Source organism: Crocodylus porosus, unplaced genomic scaffold, assembly GCF_001723895.1.
Source record: "Crocodylus porosus isolate Cpor-Errol unplaced genomic scaffold, CroPor_comp1, whole genome shotgun sequence".
Taxonomy (NCBI): Eukaryota; Metazoa; Chordata; order Crocodylia; family Crocodylidae; genus Crocodylus; species Crocodylus porosus.
Genome location: NW_017728925.1, coordinates 10,585,839 through 10,607,530, shown reverse-complemented (window position 1 = coordinate 10,607,530; position 21,692 = coordinate 10,585,839). Strand labels below are relative to the sequence as shown.

Genomic DNA, 21,692 nt, shown 5'->3' with positions numbered 1-21,692 from the left:
AGGATTTAGAGAGTCAGTGCTGTAGGTGAAGGAGACCCCCATCGTTATCACAGCAAAGGGGAGATTAGGAGAAAGTGCTTTCTCCTCTCTCTGAGCAGTTCCAGACTGTGTAGGCTCATATGTATGCAAGCAGAGTCAGAGTGCAGTGACTGTACAGTGCCCCCTGCTCCAAGCCTTATGATGTAGGGAAGCAGGATGACGGTTGTAGAGGGAACAGAGAGGCACTTTTGAAGTAGATCCCAACCAAATCTGCTTTTAATTCTTCATAAGTGGGGTAAAGTCAAAGTCACATCCTTTAAAGATTGAGTTAGAATTTTAATGGCCCTCATAATGGACAATCTCTGGGTCTGTTCCTGCAGCCCTGCTTAAGCAGCGGCAGAGGACCAGGCAAAACTGCCGCTTTGCTCATGAAATGTTTTCATAATTTCATTTGGGGGTATTTTAACCACCTAAAAATGCAGCTTTTCCCTATCAGAAATGAGGCTTTTGAATTGAAACTTGTGAATATTTCTTTGTGTTTTATAATGGGAAAGTTGATGATGATCGAAATAGGATGTTGGTTGTTTGAAGTGGTAAGGATTCTCCTATTTGCCAGAGTGCATGCGCGCACACCACACAGACCTTCAACAAATGGAAAAGGTTTTACTTTTCCTCCTCACAAAACCATCCCATTATGCTTTCCATGTTTTTGCCACAATGCTCTCATGGTGCACTGGCCAGTATGACCACGAAGTGAACAAATACCTGTGTGCTTTCCTTACTCACTCCTCTTCCTCTCTGCTGTGGACTGATGACTCTGCTGTGTATGTAATGACATCATTTTTTCATTATTGTTATATGTATTGCTTCAATATGCAGCGATAAGCCCTGGTCATCATGACTCAGGACTGATTGTGCGAGATGCCGTACATGCACAAAACAGAAAGCCAGCCCCTGCCCCAAACCTGCCTTTTCAGAAGCTGAGTCAGACTCGAAAGAACCAAAGCCCCTAACAAGGAACTGAAGCAGGCACAGCACATGGCAGCCAGCAGGCTACATCTGCTTTGCTGCCTCTGTGGCAGGCTGCTGGAGACAACCGTTGGGAACCACGCACCATTCACCCTGCCCCTTCCCTTCACCACAGACTCATGGGAATGATGTTTTCCAAGCAGTCGGCCTGGCCTCCTTGAGGAGACTCCATACCCCTCCCAAGGGAAACGGAAACCAAGCAAGGGAAGATATTTGTATTTAATGGAATATTGTTTCGATTGCTTCGGATCTGGAGAACGGGATCCAGCCCCAAACGTGCATTGCAATTAACAGCTCCTGCACAGACCAACCTTTATTAGGGGCTGAAGTGGAAAGAATATGCCTGACTTCCATGGGAGTTGGAGCTGTCCTTTGCTGAGACCAAACTGGGAGGAAACTGAAGAAAAAAAGGGTGATTCTGCTCCCACCCAGCTCCTTCCTAAATTCTTAATTATGAAGAATTAAAAGCAGATTTGATTGGGATCTACTTCAATGGTGCCTCTCTGTTTCCTCTACAACCATCATCCTGAGTCACATTCGGGGAGTCCTTTGCTTGGGCCCTTGGGGCAAGGTCAATGCTTGGGATTAAGTTTTGGACACCCTAATCTAGGAAGTAATAACCAGATTAGAGAGATGCCCCATGGAAAGGGTTTCTCAGACCACCAGGACCCTCAGGCCTGGAGAAAGGCATTTGTCAGAGGTAACATGGGCTGAGCACAACCTATTATACATGCAAGCTTGGAGGACTTTCATCCAGAAGAGGACACCCTTCCAGCCTGGAAAGGGCCCTGCTTGGGTGTCTGCTGTTAACAGGTAATGACTGAATCTTCAGCTCGCTCACAAAGCAGGAAGAAAAGGTCGTTGTAAAGAGGGCCAGAAACCAGGAAGTGAATAGACAAGGTTTTTGCTCTGCTCCAATGGCAATAGAAGCACGGGGAAGGATTCGGCTTTCAGCACAAAGCTCTGGGTTGCAGCTGGAGTAACACAGCCAGACATCTATTAAGGAGTATTTACATGAAGAGTGTTTTCTTGGATGGTATCTCAGTGAGCTGATAATCAAGACAACGCCTTGGTCCGATCTCCGCTCCGGGTCTTGTAACTCTGGAAAACCCCTCTTTTGAAACACTTCTTTTAAAACAAACCATCCCGTGGTCCTCAGCATTGTCCCTTTGCCAACCGCACCTCCCTCACATCACCTCCTCTGTGTAAACCGCAGAGAACAATGGAGCCAGCCACCAGCTGGGCTGGACTAGACTCCCTGGGAGCAATTCTTCTAAGGGGACTCAGTCTTGAGAGTCTCTCTGATATTTTTACAGATACCTTCAAGCATCCCAGAAGTGGTGACCGGATCATCCCAGAGCTGATTAGAAGCCAAACCCTCTGCTCTGCACATTTGGGTCACACAGAACAAAGGCCAAAAAATGAAGGATGACAACTACAGAGAGAACAACAGGGCTTTAAATGCTATAGGACTGATGTAATTTTTCCTCTGACCCTAATTTTGAGCCTTGTCATCTTTGATATCACTAGCTTGCAGCAAGAAGAGAAATTCTTCGAGGTTGGCTTGAGACGGGGTTAACTCCGAGTAGGTGACAGATCCTGTGAGCACCAGGACTGCAGAGCAATTTGCAGAGTGACTGGCAGGAGAGTTCAGATTGTACCAGAGTATTATCACACCAACTTCCCCGCTTGTATGCCATTTATTTTAGGTACTTCCACAGCCCCTCTGAACACACATTTATCCTCACAATACCCATAGCACAGAGCTATTATCCCCACGTTGCAGATGGGGACCAGAGGCACAGAACGACCAAGTGACTTGGTCAAGGTTATACAGGACATCTGTGATAGAACAGGATATTGTGCCCAGGTGTCCAGCCTTCCTCCCCTGGCTCAGTAAAGAGTTGGCCCTGTCCCTAGGAAAACATCTATTTACCTCCCCAAAATAGAAACATTCAGGGGAGGGGGATGAGGTTATTTTTTAAAGTGCCTTTCCTGTGTCGATGTGAAAGGACCATGATTGACAGTTCTAGCCCCCAGACTCTAATTTGACAGAGACATCCCAATAGTTATAGAAGTTGGTGTTTCCAAGCTGTCTCCATCCCTGTTGCTGTTCCCATTCATCTGCGTTAACATTTTGTTGGCGTTATAGTCTGAAAGATCTGGTCTTGCAGCTCCAGTGAGCTTGGGGATTTCTAGCATCCTGCAAGATGTATCCATGCAGAGTAAATTAAAATGTGACTGCTTCAGCAAGATGCAGTTTGAAAGCTCTACAGAAATTTAGAGAAGACTGAACTCTGGTGCTAGTGGCACACATTCCAAGCAGTGGGAGAAAGCTGATGATCTCTGTTACAACTTCTTACTAAGTTTTGTTTTGGCCTATCAGGGATCTTTTTTTTTCCAAGGGATATTTTATACATAATTTATTTTTTTATTGAGACATAGACTTAAATCCAAAATTCAACTAGAAGGAAGCATCTAAGGAGAAAGTTCACTTTCAGTGCCTCAAGTCTGACTAGTATCCAGCAGGGGAATACATTCCATTGTCTTAAATCTAGGTACCCGGGGCATGTCTACATGTGCTTTTATGTGCACCTAAACTTAATGCATACTTGCCTAATGTGCATTAAGGCAATTCAGGCACACGTCTACTTACATGTGTACGCAGTAAGGCGCATTAACGCAGTGTGCGTACTGACTTGAGATTATAGTCCTACATCAGTCAACATACAGACTGTTAATGCACCTTAGTGTATCTACATGTGCCTTAAGGCGCTTTAATCATTTGCACCTAAATATCCTAGAATTGCCATTCTTAAGGCACATTAAGGCTGCATGTGTGTAGACCTGTGCCCTTAACATGCTTTAAAAATGGCTAATGCATCTTAAATTAGTATGTGTAGACATGCCCTCAGTTCTAGATAGCTCATGGACAGGATAGGGCACATTGACCCCAAGGGATTTAACAGGTTTGTCTGCTACTGTTAGTGCAATCCAAACCAGCTGAAAACTGGGGCATTCCTTTTGCCCACATTAAAGCCTAGACCATATGAATGTTAAAGTGTATTCTTAAATGTATGCACTTCAGTAGTGTCAGTGATGTGTGTTCACACTCCACTTTTGTCACCATTGGTTACCACCGTTAGGGTTGAAAGCATTATTTCCAGTATTATCTTCATGTTAAAATGTAGTTTGTTTAATTCTAATTGAGTACCTGAAATTTTGAAATATGTTACAATTACTTCCCCAGGGATCCTAGAAAGATGTTAGCCAATCAAAGGGATAATTTGCAGCCTTCTCCAATTCCTGGGCTTATTGATTCAACAAAGCACTTGGGCATGTGATTAGGGCCATCTTACAAAAACGACTTAAACAGCTGCTTATTGGGACTTCAGTTCTTACTTAGGTACACTGCTGAATCAGGGCCACATGTTGCAGATATTGTGTGTCCCTATGCAAAGGATCTAGCACAAAAGAGGCCTTAATTCTGCCTAGAGTTTTTGAGTAAAACTGTAAATACAAACAATGATGTAACACTTAGATGCTTGAGGGAGCAAACTTGCTTTGATTTTAGCAATCTACTTATTTATTTACTGGTTTGAGCTAATTGAGTAAGTATTTCTGGATCTAGAAGCCCCCACTCCATCCCCTCAAAGGCATTTTTTTTGTAGCTAACCATGTAAAACTGCTTTCCTTAGGGTTGTAGCATCAGGAATCATCATTCGATTTCTAAAGAGCAATGCTGAATAGTCCACCTCTTGGCTAAACCCTATCTGAACTGGATGCATTTATTTACTGAGGATCTTTCCCAACCTATGGCAATTTTGGTCCTATTTTTATGAACTTGGTTTAAGAAAGCAGCATTTGAGGAATTTGCACTGCTCTCTGTGAGGGTTTTGCCTGGATAAAACCCACGAGGGCTCAGATCTGCTTGATCTCTCTCCTTTGATACAGTTATTGCCTACTCAGAATGGGAAATATGGGATAATAGCCTTTGAAATGCCCCACTAGAATTCCAGGAGAAAGCCTTTCTGGGATGGGGCTGTCCTAAAGCAGAGATGACAGAGTGTTTGGTGAACTGGCTGAGAAACTTAAGGTCTAACCACAGTGGGAATGCTGAAGTCAGTTTAGTCCATGGACCTTTAATGGCAGTAGCTGAGGTTTTCCATGGTGAAATTTTGATCAAAGCTCAGTATTTCCCCCCTCCTGCCCTAATATTTTTTTGGTTTCTTTTCTCCTTCCCTGGGTTAAATCCTCTCTGTGGAGAAGCCAGAGTAATCACCATCATTACAGAACTGCAATGCTCCCTTTTCTGTTTCACTGAATCTCTTTAGCCATCATGTAAGATGCACCTGTTGCACACGTTGCACAAGTCATATGATCTCTCTGTGGTTGGTTTTTCGCTTTCAGTGATGCCTAAGTCTTCAGAGGGGAAAAAATCACATCCAGTTTCTGCTTATCCATGAAAGGTCCTCTTTATACCATATGATCCTACTGAATGTGGCAAATGGTAAGTTTGTTTGGACATAGATCATGCCTTTATGGTCCTGAACTATAATGAATAGGCTTGTTGGTACACAACAAATAGTACGGACCTGACCCTTGAAATCTGTACCTGTCCTGCCACAACAACAGGTTGGGGTTTTCTTTGGGGGGGGGGGGACATAATACCCTATAATGGAATTCACCCTGCACAGAAGGAACAAGCTCATAACAATATGGTTACAATGGATGAAGAGGTCTGGAGTTTCTTCTTCCCCATTATACCTCCATTCAGCTGTGGAAGTGGGCTGGTTCATTTCTGAACATATATTTCTTCACCATTTAACTTGGGACTAACTGTAGTAAAAACAATCAGTTACGAGTAGGGACTTGGAAGAAAGGAGTGACTTGTAAAATACATACAATGCCAAGAAACCCAGCAGCTGCTGTATGAATGGCATAATATTAAAAACTGGCAATGGAAATTTTCAACTCTTAAAAATCAATTTCTGAATATCTGGTTTAAAAAAAAAAAAATTGACACGGGATGAGGGGGAAAGATGATGGGAAGTCCAGATCATGGTTGGTAGGTTTGTTTTTCAACAACACATTCTCCAAGGCAGACATTCTAGACCAATTTCCATACTGCTAAAGATTAAAGATCTATAACACGATACCTGCCCCGCAGAAGTGTTCTTGTGATCCACTTTCATCCGGAGCAATATTAAAACCTCGGCCAGCTGCCTGTGCAGGTGCCAAACTATAACCTTTTCCCATTAAAACTAAAATTTGACTAGAACCTCTGCAAGCTTTGGTTGATCTCACTGAGATCTAGTAGGTTCCAAACAGTAGCACAAATCTGAACCATCCCATAAAGCCACATATTACAAACTTACAGTACGGCAGAGAAGCCTGAGAAGGAAGGTGTCTTCAGCTCCTCTCCTGCCCCAGAAATGACACAGGGGAATTGAAGTCTCAGCACTTTCGACTGTGCTAGAGAAGTACACAGCAGGCTTTCATTCTCTGCCTACCTGCAAAATCCAGGCGGACACATCCCTGGTGCTGGCATGCAGACTTTGCAGTATATTCACCATAAAAAATGCACTGGCGATACAAAGAAAATTGGAAGTCAAGTGGATGAGGCAAATGTATCCTTAAGTACAACACCAAATCAATTTTGGCATCAGAAAGAGATCAATGGCCAGGACAGGAAGTGCCTAGACAAAGTATTTCCTTTATAATAAAAACTATGGTCTGGGAAGCGAGAACCAGATTTACAACCATTAGCTGCAGCAGCTTTGCTCCCAAAGAGCTTAGAGTCTGGGGCTAACCCTACCAATAGCAACACAGACCAACACACTCACCAGGTGCAAAACACATCCATTTTAATTAAAACCACGATGTCAGAGAATGTGGGGAGGTGCTGCATCCGACACTGAAACAGCCCTGGGGTAGCGATTCAGATGGTGAGGTGCATGCACATTGGAGCCATGGTGCAAAAGGGACAGAACCCAAACAGGCTGGCAGTGGAGATCTCCTGGGAATGGGGAAAGGGATCAAGGAACAGGAGCAGCCTCTTGCCAGGTTATGGAGGGCAGGTAGGAGGTGGAGTGACAGGATTCACATAAACATACCTGTTTCAAAGCCAAAATCCTTAATGGAATGAGTGCCCCCTTGAGTCCTGCCTAATGGCTCCAGGTCAGCATCTCTGCCTCTTTCCCAAAGCCAGAGGAATGTGCTGTCACCGATATAGGAGTGCTACCAAACCCCAGCACAGAGCAGGGAACACACCTCCCCATATCCTTTTGGCGTTCTTCTGTACATTCTTACTGAACTATTCAGTTCAAACAGTGTGTTATAGATATGTAGGACAAGATTGTCTCCAACTGAGTCAGGAGCCCAATTCCCATTAAATCCCCATGCCAGCTCTGAACATCTCAGGCAATGCGTCTCACCCGGTCTTTCCGGCTGGCCTTAATAGACCCATTTTACAGAATGGTAGAATTGTCCAAGCTCACGCAATAAGGCAGTTGGAGGACCCTCTAAACTGCACCTGAAACACAGAACTTGCAAGTCCTTAAACTCAGGTTTTAAAAAGATAAAAATAAAATCTTCCCCCAATTCACTTCCATGGTGATTTGGAAAGTAGAGTCTACACCTGGATCCAGGTAAAGAGTCAGGCACAGAGCAGAACTCAGCTGGGGGCTTCCCACATTTTGTTTAAAATGCAAGCTTATAAACCACTATTTAGAAAAGACACCGACAGATTCTTCTCAGCTGCAGCTGTCCAGCACTGCGCACCAGCTCAGGCCCAGAAAAGTGGAGCCAAGGGGACAGTGGCAGCAGCTCTGGAGGGTTTTGCCACTTTAGCTCCAGAACCACCTGCATCTTCATGTAGATCTCCTTCTGAGACTTCCTCCCCCAGCAGCAGGGCACAAGCCCTGGGGAAGGAAGAGGCCAACCTGAGGGAACTGAGTCAGAGAAAAACTGAAAAACCCAGTTCCAGGAGCAGATTCAACTTCTTTCTAAACTAAATAGCAACAAAGGGGCTGAGAGGATAAAAATTAAAGCACGGTAGGCATGGGTGGCAGCAATGGGAGAGACTCAGCTTTGCATTATCTTTAATGTTGAAAGCCATCCCTTGCTCTTCCCAGCAGCCACCACATCCTAGCACCCTCTTACACTCCAAACCCCTGTTTAACAATAACCCAGGAGTAAGAGGCCCCTCTCAGACTAGAGGCTCATAAAGAATCTTTGACAGACACAAGGAAACAACTGAGATTTTCCCCCACAAACCCACCCCTGTTTCTTTACTGCTTTTCTCTTTCTGGTTCTGCTCGTTACCAGAAGATGTGTATTGAATCCAGTTAACTTAGACATGACATGAGCTTAAGCCACTGGGGGATCTGGGAGCATGGAACCACTGTAGGGAATCAAGCGAGCTACGCAGGACTGCTGACAACCCGCCCTTCGTGGGAAACACCCAGTGCGCCCAATCCTTTAAATAAGGTTTGAGTAAATATTCTTAGAGTATATCCCAGTGGAGAGGCAGCTCTTCCAGGGAATGACTGAAGGGAAGGCTTAATTTGAAGGATGTGATAGATTGCCCAGGGACATTTACACAGATTTTGTTTCCAGCAGTTAAATAAATATATTTAAAGCCAACATGCCCTACACTGCGCAACGCCTCCACTATCACGTGTGGGGATGTGCAATTTAATGGGAAGATCCCTTTATTACGGACCTGCTGCTACAATTTATAATCAAGCAATAGCAACCACAAGGACATTCAGGCCACCCCTGCGGTAGTGGCTGCTAAACATCAGAGGACAGGGCGAGTGCAGTGAAGTGGGCTGTGCCCAGCCCATGCTGATCCCAAAGCATGATGAAAGAGCGGGCACATGCTGTGCCTATGTGCTACAGAAAGGGAGGAAGAAGCCTGCTCAGGAATCACTAAAACGATGTCTTGCACAGCCATAGATCCCAGACCCCCAAGTGGTTAAAAATTTCCCCCAGGGCACCTCTCTGCTTCCAAAGCTAGCTCAAATATTCCCCAGCCCTGAGCTGACAGGGGTGGGACACCCAGCTGTAAGTGGGAGAGGAATACTAGATGGTGAAGACAAGGAAATTTGCTGAGGGAGCTGGGAGAAGAGGAAGCCAGCTTTACCCAAGAGAGGGGAGAGATGGCACTCTGTTTTCTAGTGACCCACAGGCATTACCTAATACTTCCTCTGCCTCTTTAAGAAAGCCTCTTCCAGGCAAAGGCAGCAGCACAGAGATGAGGGGACCCGAACATGCGTGCATGCTCACACCCCACAATGGCACTGGTTTCCCCAAACAAAACATCAACAGGAAACTTCAGTGAACTTCAAAGGGGAAATTGCAGTTAGCACCGCCCCACCACACATATGCGCACACAAACAGACACACACACGGGCCTTCCCCCCCCTCCCCATCCTCTTCCTCCAGCGAGTAAAAGCAGCGCTCTTCTTGTAAAAAAGCAGAAGCGGTATCCCCTACCCCAGCCCCACCTGCCTGCCCAGGGCAATACACAGCAGCCCTATGATCAAAGGAAAGTGTAAGGCTGGACGCCCTGCGGGCTAGAAGCACAGCACTGGCTTTGTCGCTTCCCAGAGTCACCGTGGCAAGTACTTGCAGGAACAGCTGCTCTTGATCGTTTCTTCCACGCAAGGCCAATAAGTGCTTTGGAACTCTGTCCATTCGCAAACAAGGATTTGCAGGAATGAATGGGCTGTTTTACTGGAGCGGTGAGGAGGAGGAGGAGGAGGGAGGAGGGAAGAGGAAGAGCACCACGCTGGGTCTCTGCTACATTGGCTCTCCTGTGGCTTCCTTAAGATGTGACAGGCTGGATAGGAAGCAGGCTGCCAAACTTAAAATGCTGGATCACAGGGAACTTTTCCAGGCACTGCAGGAGGAGAGAAGGAGAGGTGTGAATTCAGTGTGTTGCGAGCACGTGGCCACACCCACCACAAGCAAAGGAAACCAGGGACATTTCTGCTCCCACAAACCACCAGCATCACCCGGTTCCCAAGAGGAGTCTGGGTCTCAGGTGCCCAAGCAGACAACAAGCATAAACCAGCTCAGCTCAGTCCGGCCCAGGGAAGGAGGAGGAACAGCTTCCTTAAGTCTCTCCCTGTTCCTGGGAGGGCCCATCTGATTGCTCTTCCCCTGGCTTGCTGCAGTCACTGCAGGCTTCATTTTCAGAAGCGCCGAGCAGCCAGAGCCCCATTCTCTGCAGCTGGAGTTTCAGAGTCCAGGCCCCAATCCAGGAAGGGCCATTTTCCTCACTAGCGCTCGCTCGCTTTCTCTCATTCAGTATTTTTAAGCTCAACCTGGCCAACCAAGGATCTAGACTCATAGAGGGATATTTGAAGATGCCAAAACCCAGCACAAAGTTCCCCAGGTCAATGATGCAGGTGTTATCATGTATGAGTGGGTGCCTTTCTGTTCCACTGGAGGTATCCAACAGCCCTTCTCCGAACAAGCCAAGATTTCATGTAGCTGTCATGCTCCCCAGGCTTCTCCTGTCTACATTAGCTTTCCCAGTCTTTTTGCTCTGTTCTCTCACAGAAGTCTCTCCAGATCCCTAATCACTTAAGTATTCTTTTCTGGATCCCTTAGATATGGTTTAAGTCAGCCTGGGCATCATTTGGAACTACATTTGCTATCGCACCGCTTTTCCTGTCAGCGCTGATGTGACTCGGGCCATCTGTCAGTACAATAACCTAGGCAGCAAGAGGCTGCTCCTCCCCAGAGTCAGCTGAACAGGACCTGCCTCCCAGGGAATGGGCACAAGTAGTGCACAAAGGCTGCACTCATCATCTGTTATTGTCCAAAGAAAAGAAAGGAGGAGGGACAGAGAAGAGAAGGGCTCCCAAAAAGTCAGCACAAAAGTCTCCATCTGTGGTACACGTTTGCGATGTCTAAGCCAGGAGGGCAACTCTTAAGACAAACAGCTTGTGCCGCTCACAAAAGATGAGCAGGCTGTGGGCAGACCAAGCCCAAGCAAAAGGAGGGAGGGTGCAGGTAGGTGAGAAAGGAGCACACTGAAGAGAAGAGGACATGTAAAGCAAGAATCCATAAGGTAGGGGTGTCCAGGCAGGCACTAACCATATGACAGCTTCCCACCCTTTGGCACTGATCAGACAGCTTCTTGTTTAAGAGAAGCAAGCTCAGGAGTGATAGAAATGGTCACAGCTATGATGGGAATGCGATCCACTTCCCACAACTGAACAGAACAGGATTAAAACCAGTGGGGCTTAACCCAAAACAGAGTACCTGGCAGGCAGTCAGAGCACATAAGCTTTGGTGCACTATGAAAAGGTATTCATTATCAACTGTTCTCCATGAGCCTGGCCAAGCATCTGGAATACCCTAGCCAGGCCTGTCTCTGGGCTACTGTAGTTCTCTCCTAGCACCTGGCCTATCCCAAAGAAAGGTCTCTCAAATTGATCCTCCATACAGCACAGAGATGCGCAAGGGATTCACGTGTCTGTGTGCAGATGCCTCTGCAGCTCATGGCAGCAACAGCTGAAGGAGTGGATGTACTCTGCACCAACAAAGACAGCAGGTCTTAAGGGCCTTCACTTCTCCTGGGAGCACAAGGGACTGATGCCAAGCAAAGCGGGGCCCCTTCATTTACAGTTTCAGTTAGACTCCCCACAAAACAGCGCTGGATAAATCAGTAAGATTTTTCAGCATAAACAGGGGCATCCACTTCAATGCATCCTGCCCAGGCTTCAGGAAAGCTCTCTTTCATGGCACAGTGGGACACCTGGGCCATCACAGCCCAATACCTTCAGCTTAACCATCTCATTTCTCCAGCCAGGAACTAACAAGAGTGCTCCCCCCTTCCCAGTCTCTTGTGTGCAGGAAGCTCAAAGAGAATCCCATGCTTGCTTATTCCAATTCACGGAGAAAAGAAATCAATGTCACTGCACTAGTGGGTCCTCTGGCTACCTGAGGGAGAGGAGCTTGTTCCTGTTCTCTCAGCTGGAGTCTTGCCTGGATCTGAGTTGTGTGCAACTAGAACCAGGGGTGGGCAATTATTTTGGGCGGACGGCCGCTTACTGAGTTTTGGCAAGCCATTGAGGGCCGCATGACAGGCAGCCAAGGGCAGATAAATATATTTTTTTCTAAATTCTGTAGGTGTCCCACGGGCCAGATAGAAAGGCCTGACAGGCCGCATTTTGCACCCCTCAACTAGACAGTAGTAGGGGAGGTATTTAACAATTTTTTTAAAAGATACATCAGCTTTTATGAAATTAAAAACAAAGCCAAGTCTCACCGACCCCTTCATGTAGATCATGGCTCTATGTTCAACTAATTTTAAAGGAAAGAACTACATAAAGATCTGGGTATGGGGTCGATGCTCAAATGCACTGGAAGGACAGCCCTATCTAGACACTAGGAAGAAGTGCCTTTCACCCAACACTTGAGTTCAATGCCTTGAGGCCAGACTGAACCTTAATCCTAATCTCTCTTCAACGAACACTCAACACACTGCAACGGTGAGACCCTTAGCTCAAGATGTGGCAGGACTGCTGCTGTTCACGTGCTCTCCACTCCAGCGCATCCTGCAGTGCCTTAGGTTGGAAGTTACCCAGAAGATCCTGCTCCCAAACAAGGTGCTTACTCCAGAGCTTAGTTGCAGAACTCCCAGAACACCCCAGTGCCACCCTAACCATAAGGCAAGCTACAGGAAACGCTCCAGAACATGACCCCAGCATGGTTACAAGGATGCACTGAACCATAATGATAGAGCCAGCTGCTCCATGCATCCACTGTCCCCAAGATGGGTGCTTGGCTCAGAGAGAAAGCCATCTTGGACCCAGCCTGTGCTTGGAGAAGAACACTGGTGTTCACCACAAATACTGCAGCAAAACAGGAAAAAGAAAAACCCAACTGCAGGGGAATTTGAGCCCTGACCCTTTCTAAAAGCCCCATCTCAAATGGCTCACTTCTCCCTGCTGCAGCCTGCCTGCCCCCTGGCCCAAGGATGAGACCCTTCCCAAGTCATTTCCTTTAATCACACTTGATTATGAATTTGAGAGCAGTGAAGCCAGTGTGAGTGTACCCAGGAAGTCACCAGGCACTGCAAAAGCACCCCTTACATAGGCAAGGGCCCCTCATCTCCCACAGGCTAACCTGAAGCACCCATAGCTGATGTGCATTTAGACACTAATTCTTTGGGGAATGGAAACAGCATGTTAAGGACAGCCCACAATCCCCCCATGCGGAGCACAGAGAGAGCTTACAGCCAGAGGCAAGCAGCTGCCATTGCACTGTCGTCATAGAGAAGCAGTAGGATCCGAGAGGAGGTTAGGCCCATGGAATTCCAGTTGGGGGCCAGGGGTCAGGTTGTTTCCAGCACAATTTAACTTCCTGAGAGCACGCTGCAGCCAGAACAAGTCTGCAGAGTCCTGAGACCACAGTGAGGTGCAGAAGGGCTGAGTATCTGCTGGGGAAATAGTAATCACACAGACAGCCTCAGGGCTCCTGAGGGAAGCACCAGAAAGGAACAGGCCCTGTTCAACCAGGGTTTGGCGAGAAGGTTTCCCATATTCCTTCTAGCACCACCAGACGTGTTGCTGATGGCCTTGGCTGGTTTGGATCTTTAATGAAGAAACCACTAAAGCAAAGAATGTTATTTAGTCCACAAAATGATCCCCATGGGTCGATACAAAGGCAAAGTGAGATATGGAGCTCTACAAGAGATGGGGACTCCTTTTCCAATCACACTAGTAGAAGAGGATGGGGCAAGAGTTCAGCAGAGAGCTCTCTTATCCTCCAGGAGCAGAACTTCTGCTGGGTCACAGGAAACTCCAGAACATGGGGCCCCCTTTGCACTGCCTGTACATCAGGCCCTGCCAGTACACAAACAGACCCACTCAGAGTGGAGCAGAGTGAGATAATGACTCCCTCCAACTCTCAGGCTTAAGCCTAGTGTAGGGATTAACTATGAAGTTGGTTTCAAGTGCAGCCTGGGCAGATAGGATTGAGTTACACCAGTCATACTAGACAGCATTCTCTGTCTGACTGCAGCCTGGAGGGTACAGTCATGAGACTCAGAAGCAGACAAGAGAACACACAGGGCTTGTGCCTTAATCACACTCCATTTGGTCAGCTCCACCTTCCTTCAATGGGAATAATAATTTTTAAAAAAGCCTTCTCTCCCCCCACACATCCATTTTAATATACAAGGCAGAAGAGGCTGTTTTCAATCCTCTGCCCATCCACAGACTTCACTACACAAATCCAGAGAACATTTCCTGACCACAAGGGAATGAATTCTACTTAGTTTACATTTGTTGCATTCAGGGGTGTCAACAAGAGGGGCAAAGTGAGGCATAAGCAACTGTTCACCTTCTAAATGATTCAGGCCTCAGACTTTTGCCCATTGTGATGCTGCTGTTTTGTGACATCAAATAGTTTTTAAGCAGATGGACATCTATCTTCTTCAGGACACCCACTAGCAGTTCACCTTCCTGAGGCCTCCACTGCCTGGGAGGATGAAGGGGCAGCATTTGGCATCTGCAGGGCACCAAGTGCTTCTCCCAGGTACAGCAGACGCATACTCAAGAAGCTGTTAAATAACTGGAATGTTGTTAGCTTGATGCCTCCATAGTGAAGTTCTAGTTTAATCTAACCAGCTTCAAGCAGTTATAAGGGTTAGTGGGGGGGGGGGGGAAAGGAGAGGGGGAAAAAAAAAATCAGTAGCCTTGCTTAGATCTCAGCCAGTCTGAGAGAAAAAGAACAAGAATATGAACACAAATCCACCACATCCTCACTCCTCCAAGGCTCCATCAATAGTAGCTGCCTGCTGGGAGAATGAATGGAGCATCAAGCCAGCAGTTGGGAGTTCTGTTTACCCAAGTATCTTCTGCTAATGTTGGCAGCATGTAAAAGAAGAGGAAGCAAGGGATGGCCAATGCCACACAGTGGGGAAAAGGAAAACAAACTGGCTTCTACAGCCAGCAGCTAACGAAGCAGATTTTCAAGGGTGATTTTGCACACCCAACTTAAGATACCTCCAAGGGACTTGACTTTCAAAGGACAGATGCTCTATACTTTCTAAAAGCCAGGCCCTTCCAAGGTATCTGGCCCTGAAGTAGGAACCCACTGAGCACTTCAAAGAGTCACTGGTGTGCATAGCCACCTGTATTAGAGCCAAAGGCAAGGCCCAACCACCAGAGGCATGTACTGTGCTCCTATCTACTCTCACAAGCTAAGTGGGCACTGACTGCATCAGCACCTGGATAGGAGACTTCCCTAAGTAGCTTCTAGGAATTGGTGCTGCCAATTCAGTTAAAGAAGAGGGCTGGTGAATGCCCAGGCTAAGGACCCCAAGTGTAGCATTAGGAGAGTGCTGTGCTGTAGGAACACATTTTAGTAGAAGCTCAAGCTTCTTACCCTCCTCAAAAGATGAATCCTGTCAAAAACAAATCCTACAGCAGTTTCATTGCTCACTTCCTGGCCAAAACCACTATGTCATGCTCCTAAACTCAGTTCAGAGCTTAGTTCTGCCTTTTTGCCCACATGTGGCTTCATCTTTCTAGCTAGGACAAGGGTGCACAACAGCATGGCATCCAGGTGGGGAAGGTCCTATATTACCAATGGTGATGTTTTGACCACAGTCCCCACAGGCAATCACGGACTAGGATACCTTTTTCCACTTAAAAGGAGCAGAAAGCAGCAGCAATTCTCATCCACAAAAGTGCTTCTCAAACTCTAACAGCCTCTGCAGCCAGGAGAGAAAGGCCAAGACGCTGGAGCAGTGAGAAGACCCGTTGGAGCCCATAGGTGTCTGTTGTTAAACCCCAAATTGGACACAGGCTCCCAGAGCCCTGCACTCAAGAGCACTGGCTGGGGGAGCTCATGCAATTGGCAGCTGGCTTCTCATCAATGGAAATCAGAGGGCAGGAGAGGCAGAGAGGTACAGTGGTTTGCCACCAGCAGTCTGCTCTCTCACTTCTTGTTAAGGTAGAGACCCTTGTTCTGCTTCAACAGCACCCCAGAGGCCAGATGCAACACTGGCCTAACTTCACCAACTCCTGTGGATTACTACCACAGAAAATTTGCCCCACACAACAGAACACTTTGGGAACATTATGGTCCTTGCTGCAGCTCTGTCTTAGACCTGGTAGGTGGCACAAAGCCACTGGACAGAGTCCCAGAAAAGAAGGGGAACGGTGGGGACACTGTCCCACTGCCTGGTGCTCCCAGCGAGGAAAGCTGAGCTGCAGCCGGAAGGAGCCAGCCCAGTCCCTCACAGTGACGCCTCCCAGATTAGAGAGGTATGTGGGCTGGAACCTAAACACAGGATGTGAAGTTCAGAGGAAGGCAAGGGGGAGGGGAGCAGGGAAAGGAGAGAGTGGAGGAAGATAGGCAGTTAACCCTTTCAGACTCATACCAGGGTAGCTGTTAATTGAGCTCTGCCCTCTCTCCCAGCACTATGGGCACAGCCTGTCTTAAGAGAGGAGTGTGGAGCAGTAAGCTAACTCCTTCAGTCCTTAAGTGGGAAATACTAGTGCCTCCAATGCCAGGCAGCTGCAGTGTACAGAGGCACTGTGCAGGCCAGGCACTGCTCCCTACCCCATGAGCTCTTTCAACTCCATGCTTTCCTCTACTTGCCACCGAGTGAGATCCAGCCCTGAGCCTGGCCAAGGTGCTTCCCTAGCTGGAGGAAAGTCCCTCTGATCCACAGCTCCTACACTCCTTCCACCCTACCCCAAGAAGCTAAGTAAGGATGGAAGTTCCTAACTGGTTTCCTCAAGTCTGGGATTAGCTTGAGCAGAAAGAGATGTAAGCACAGGGTGGAAAGGGAGATGAGTTCCAGCCAGAACTGCTTGGCTCCCCAGGCCAAGACTCCCTATGACAGTCTCTCTGACTGACTGCCACAGGGCTTTGGGGAAGGGTGGCTGGAGAGGGCCTGTGGCTTTGCCTGCACCCTAAAATTGCACCGATATAGCCAGATTAATGCAACTGTGTGGCAAGATGAGGGTAAAATATCAATGGACAGTGCTCAAACTGGGTCCATGCAATTTCAGCATATGGACCAGCCATCCATTCCTGTGGTGTTGCTTGGATGAACACAAGAGAAGGACAGAAAAATGAAGGAAAGCAAAGAAGTCTGCTCTCCCCCCACAGAAAGAGGTGCTAAAGGGACTGCTGGGAGAGCTCAGGCTTTGCAGGGCTCCTGGCGTGTTGGAAACGGAGATGGCACTTGTGCTAGGCTGTGAGCGTGGGAGGAGCCAATGGATACTTGAGAACTAGTCACTCCCTTCCCAAGACGCTTGGAGCAGGAGTGGACAAGAATGGGACTGGAGGTGATAGTATTAAAGTCCTAGGCCTCTTGCAGCAAGGGGGCAGCATTTGACTGCTAAAGATGGAGGAACTTTCAGTGCCCTATGCCTAGCCTAGGTGAGGTGATGTATCAGAACTAATCTGAAAGGTACCCAGTGACTTGGAAGGGAGACGCCCAACAAGGTGGGACACAGACTTATTTTTCTCTCCTTCTTCACTCACCTCGGCCTTGTACATGCGGATGAGCCCCTGGTTGACTTTGGACCAGGAAGGTACAGCACTGATGTTCCACAGCTGGTTGGAGTGCTCAGCAAAAGGGCCGGTCTTCATCTGAAAGGCAGAGGAAGAGAGCTAAGGGAGTGCAGCCAATGGGGAAGCTTATGCACAAGCAATGACTCGGTCACACTCACCTCAAGCAAAAACTCTCACTAGGCACTGTGACCCGTGCCCCAGCCATCTCCAGGTGCTGTCCCCTCTTCCCATCCACGCCTCCCTCTAACTCCAACATCACATAGGGAGGGGGCAAATCAGCCCCTTGCACCCTTGAGATACTGGCCTTTCCCTGCCTCACGTTTCCTTTTAAGCTTTCCACCTTGGCTTTTTTTAAAATAATCCTTAAAGAAAACAAAAACCCAAACCCCATTCCCCAAAGAGCTGGGCTCCACTCTGCCCCCATCCTACCCAAGGCTTGAGCCCTCCCCATGAACGCTGCTGGGCTTTCCAAGAAAATGACTCATTCTCCTTTCAGAACAACAAGCAGCAGCAACTGCCACCACTGCCAGCAGTGAATATAGAGGGCAGTGCAAGCTGGCAGCAACCCTAGCACTAGCATCTGACACTGCACCTGCCATAAGCCGAGACAGGCTAGGGGGGCGAGCAGTTCTTTGAAGTCGGTGCCTTTTACAGTGCTGGTGGGGCTGTGAGTCTCCAGCTCACAGCCGATACGGGGAAGGGAGGGCTGTGTTCTTTTATTTATTTATTTATTTTAACTACAGTGTTTGATCATTGCCACTGGCTTCTTTCCAGAGAGGGGGGGAATAAATAATAAAGCTAAACTCACAAAGAACTGCCTACTGCCTACTCCACAGCCTGCCCCTTCCCTCCAGGAGGGAAACGGACCCCGAGGGCCAATATGACCGAGCGACGTTCCCATGACATCATAAGCCACAAGGCCGGAGCTCGAGCTAGGAAGGAATGTGGGGAACCAAGCAGCTTTCTGACCACTGCTCCAGGGCTGGGAGAACCAGCTCGTGCTCCCGTTCACACACCCCCTAGGCAGCATGAGGACAGTAGTGGTGGGAGACTGGAAGGGGAAATGTTTATGGCTTTGAAGCCGCCTGCTGCAAAAAAGCTGCTCAATCTGTTTGGGGAATGGCTGCCCTCCTGCATTGCCTGAGTGGCACCAGTGTGTGACAGAGAGGAAGAAAAAAACCCAAAAAAAACAAAACAAACCAAAAACACATTTGCTCAGAGGACAACGTGTCTCAAACCCACTGACCTCTGGGCTGGGGCATTGTGGGTAACAGTTTTGTAGTTCTGCCTGGCCTGAACAGCTGCAATGAGAGCTCAGTTGAATTTCTGCTTCCTCTTTGCAGTTCTTCCAAGCAGGGGAATGACTGATGAGCCACTAAGCTGTTCCTGCTCCCCTCTGTTGTGCGTGTTTTTCTTGCAGATACAAAATTACACTCTCTCTCTCCGCTCAAGGAGGCTGGTGTGTTTTTAAGCACAAAGATCTGGCACTGAATCATGGCCAGTGGGCAGCTGAAGAGGGTGCACGTGCTGAAGGTGAGAGGGACTTTACACCACTGACCAGGCGCAGTACAGTCCAGCCAATACGACCATGTCTCACGTGTTTGGGGCTGGTTGCAAGGCAGTTTCGAAATGCATCTCCCCCTCTATGCAAGAGTCTGCTGTGTGCCTTTCAGCAACGAGTCTTTCTGCTTCCCAGTCCCTCCCTCCTTCACACTGGCACAGCTCTGCTCAACCCCCACCACTTTGCTCCTGGCCTGAAAACATTAAGACTGGTGGGAAGCTCTGAAAAGACTGGTTTGGATAGCCAGCCCCGTGCCCGAGCCATCCAGGACCCAGGCACATGGAGCACTGTGCGACCATGGTCTTCCTAACCCACGTCCGCACCAGCAGGAGAAGACTTCGCTATTGTTCAGGATTGGGGAAGGGAGGAGAGAAAGGGGGAAGAAAAAAAAAATTAGCTCATTCCAGCCACAAAGGGAGAAGAGGGAGAAAACGAGCGAGCTGGAGAGAGCGAGCGAGAAACAGCAAGAGCGCTGCAGTCCCGCAGTGACCCCAGGGGAATGGAGTGAGTCAGAGCAGCCATATTGAGCAGGAAATTACTCACAGACGCTGCGTTCCTGCCTCTCTGTTCCCAAGAGAATCAGCCTTTTGTAAATGGTTCCTCTGTCAGTAACTGGAGGGGGAGGGGGACGGCTCAGTGTAGTGCCTTCCTGTCAGTTCCTTCCCTTCCAGCTGAAACCCGAGCCCTCCCTTCCCAAAACTCCAAATTTAGAAGCCAGATTGAAACTGAAATTCTTTGCTGCCTGCCCTTGGCTCTTAAAGGAGCACGGCCCGATTTCCTCCAGGCTCCGGCATGCCACTGGGCTCTCCCATCCCCACGCGCACGTGGCGCGCTGGGGCTCCCTGCTCACTGCACCTCGCCCCCAAGGGGCATCCTGACAAGGGGCTGGCGCTGGCTTTGTCTGCGCTGTGGCGCCAGGCGGGCTGTGGGCGCTAGATCGCTAGCAACTTTCAAGCCACCCCACGATATGGCAGCTCCTCGGAGACCGAGGGCATGTGCACATGGCTCGGATCCTGAATGAGCCTGGTGGGGCCCAACTCCCTCCGAAGGGGAGGTTGTTCAGAAGGTCGCTGGGACCTGCGTTTTTGCTGGTCTCTGGAACAATGCCGAGAATGAGTATTTTCTGATTCAGCAGCTGCTGCACGTCACCCCTGCTCCCAAACTTTAATGAAGCTTCGCAATTCCCCGTGCGGAGCCTCTGTGGAGGTTCCATTTTGCAACTGGGGAAACCGAGGCACAGTGGCTCACTTAATGCTCACGCTGCGGCAATGTTCAGAGTCCCATTGGGCTAGGTAGTGTAGAAACATATGCACAGAAACAGATCCTGCGCTGAGCACCCTGCATCCACGCGAACGACGTGTCCCCTGTCACAGAACAACTCTGCAGCACAGCCCGGCAGGAAGCCTCTCAATCCTCCCGACCCCCTGGTCAACACGCTAGCTCCCTCAAAACCCTCTTGTTAAAGGGGCCAACATCTTCAAAACTGCCCCACTGATATAAAGACAGGCTCATCTATTTCACCTATATGCAATTCCCATATTCAACAGAGGGCGCTAAGAGGACAGAGCCATAGCATATCAGATCAAGCATCATTTTAATATTACTTTAACAGCCTGAGGTTTCATATATATGTAGCACACACAACAGTTTGTTACTGAGCATTGTGAATAGGCAAAACAATGGGAAAACTCAAAAGAATAAACTATACTGGGTTTTAAGGGGAAGGCAACATCCCCACGCTGCAGCTTGTTAAACTACTCAAAAACGAAGAATGATCCAATACCAAGAAAACACTTTGTCTCGTGTACAAAACATCTGACATTTGCTTTATGTTTATGAAATTCCACTAATGGGATGCAGGTTTTCAATCAAGGGGATTAAAAGAAAAATAGCATTAATATCTATTTTAAATCTTTTTCCCCCCAGTTATTTTTCAGGGGGGGTTTGTTTTTTTGCTTGCTCCCTTGTTGATTGAGGCAGAGGGAAAGCTGATGTTAAAAGTTGTGTCAGTGCCATCTAGTGGCAGTAGCAGTCTTCTCCAGTACCAGGCAGATGAAGCCAACAACCAGACTAACTCTCAAAAGAGCAAACAAATTTTCAATAATATTTATAAGAAAATATGGTTAAAAATAGTCCAGGTGGAAGAATTCAGGTTGCTCCGAGCCATTATTTGCTGCCACCAAAGAGGTCCAAGAGCTGCTTTACCAGCCGCTAGGTGGTGCTATAACACCTGAACTTTTAAAAAGTCCAGATTCCACCATCCCCTCCACTGAAGTTTGTGGGACAGAAACATAACCTGTCTATACATTGTTATAATAGCCCTAAAGCTGATTTAGGCCAGGGAATCAAACTATTCAAAGACAGCTTTTAAAAATCCACTTGAACCCACCCAACCCACTTTGCTTTGAGTCTCCAATACAATGAGCAAAGACATGTATTTGTAAAAAAAACATTTTTGTATGCAAACATGCTCTGTGTCCCCAAATTCAAAAATCAATTGTACAGCCTCATGGCTTCTGTTTCTATTGAGCAGGATCAAGCACCTTTCCCCCAACCTCCACCA

At 47.9% G+C, this 21,692-nt stretch overlaps 1 protein-coding gene across 2 annotated transcripts in view; it reads right to left on the bottom strand.

Moving 5' to 3' along the window:
- Positions 1 to 6,853: 6,853 nt before the first annotated feature.
- The window catches only part of PTPA (protein phosphatase 2 phosphatase activator), a 32,921-nt gene continuing 18,082 nt past the window's right edge, over positions 6,854 to 21,692 (bottom strand). For both annotated transcript variants that reach the window (XM_019540767.1, XM_019540766.1), the window contains 2 exons: positions 17,539 to 17,646; positions 6,854 to 9,916 (listed from right to left, as the gene is read on the bottom strand). In XM_019540767.1, the coding sequence (XP_019396312.1) occupies positions 9,842 to 9,916; positions 17,539 to 17,646 (183 nt within the window). In that variant the 3' untranslated portion in view covers positions 6,854 to 9,841. The remainder of the gene's footprint in view (positions 9,917 to 17,538; positions 17,647 to 21,692) is intronic.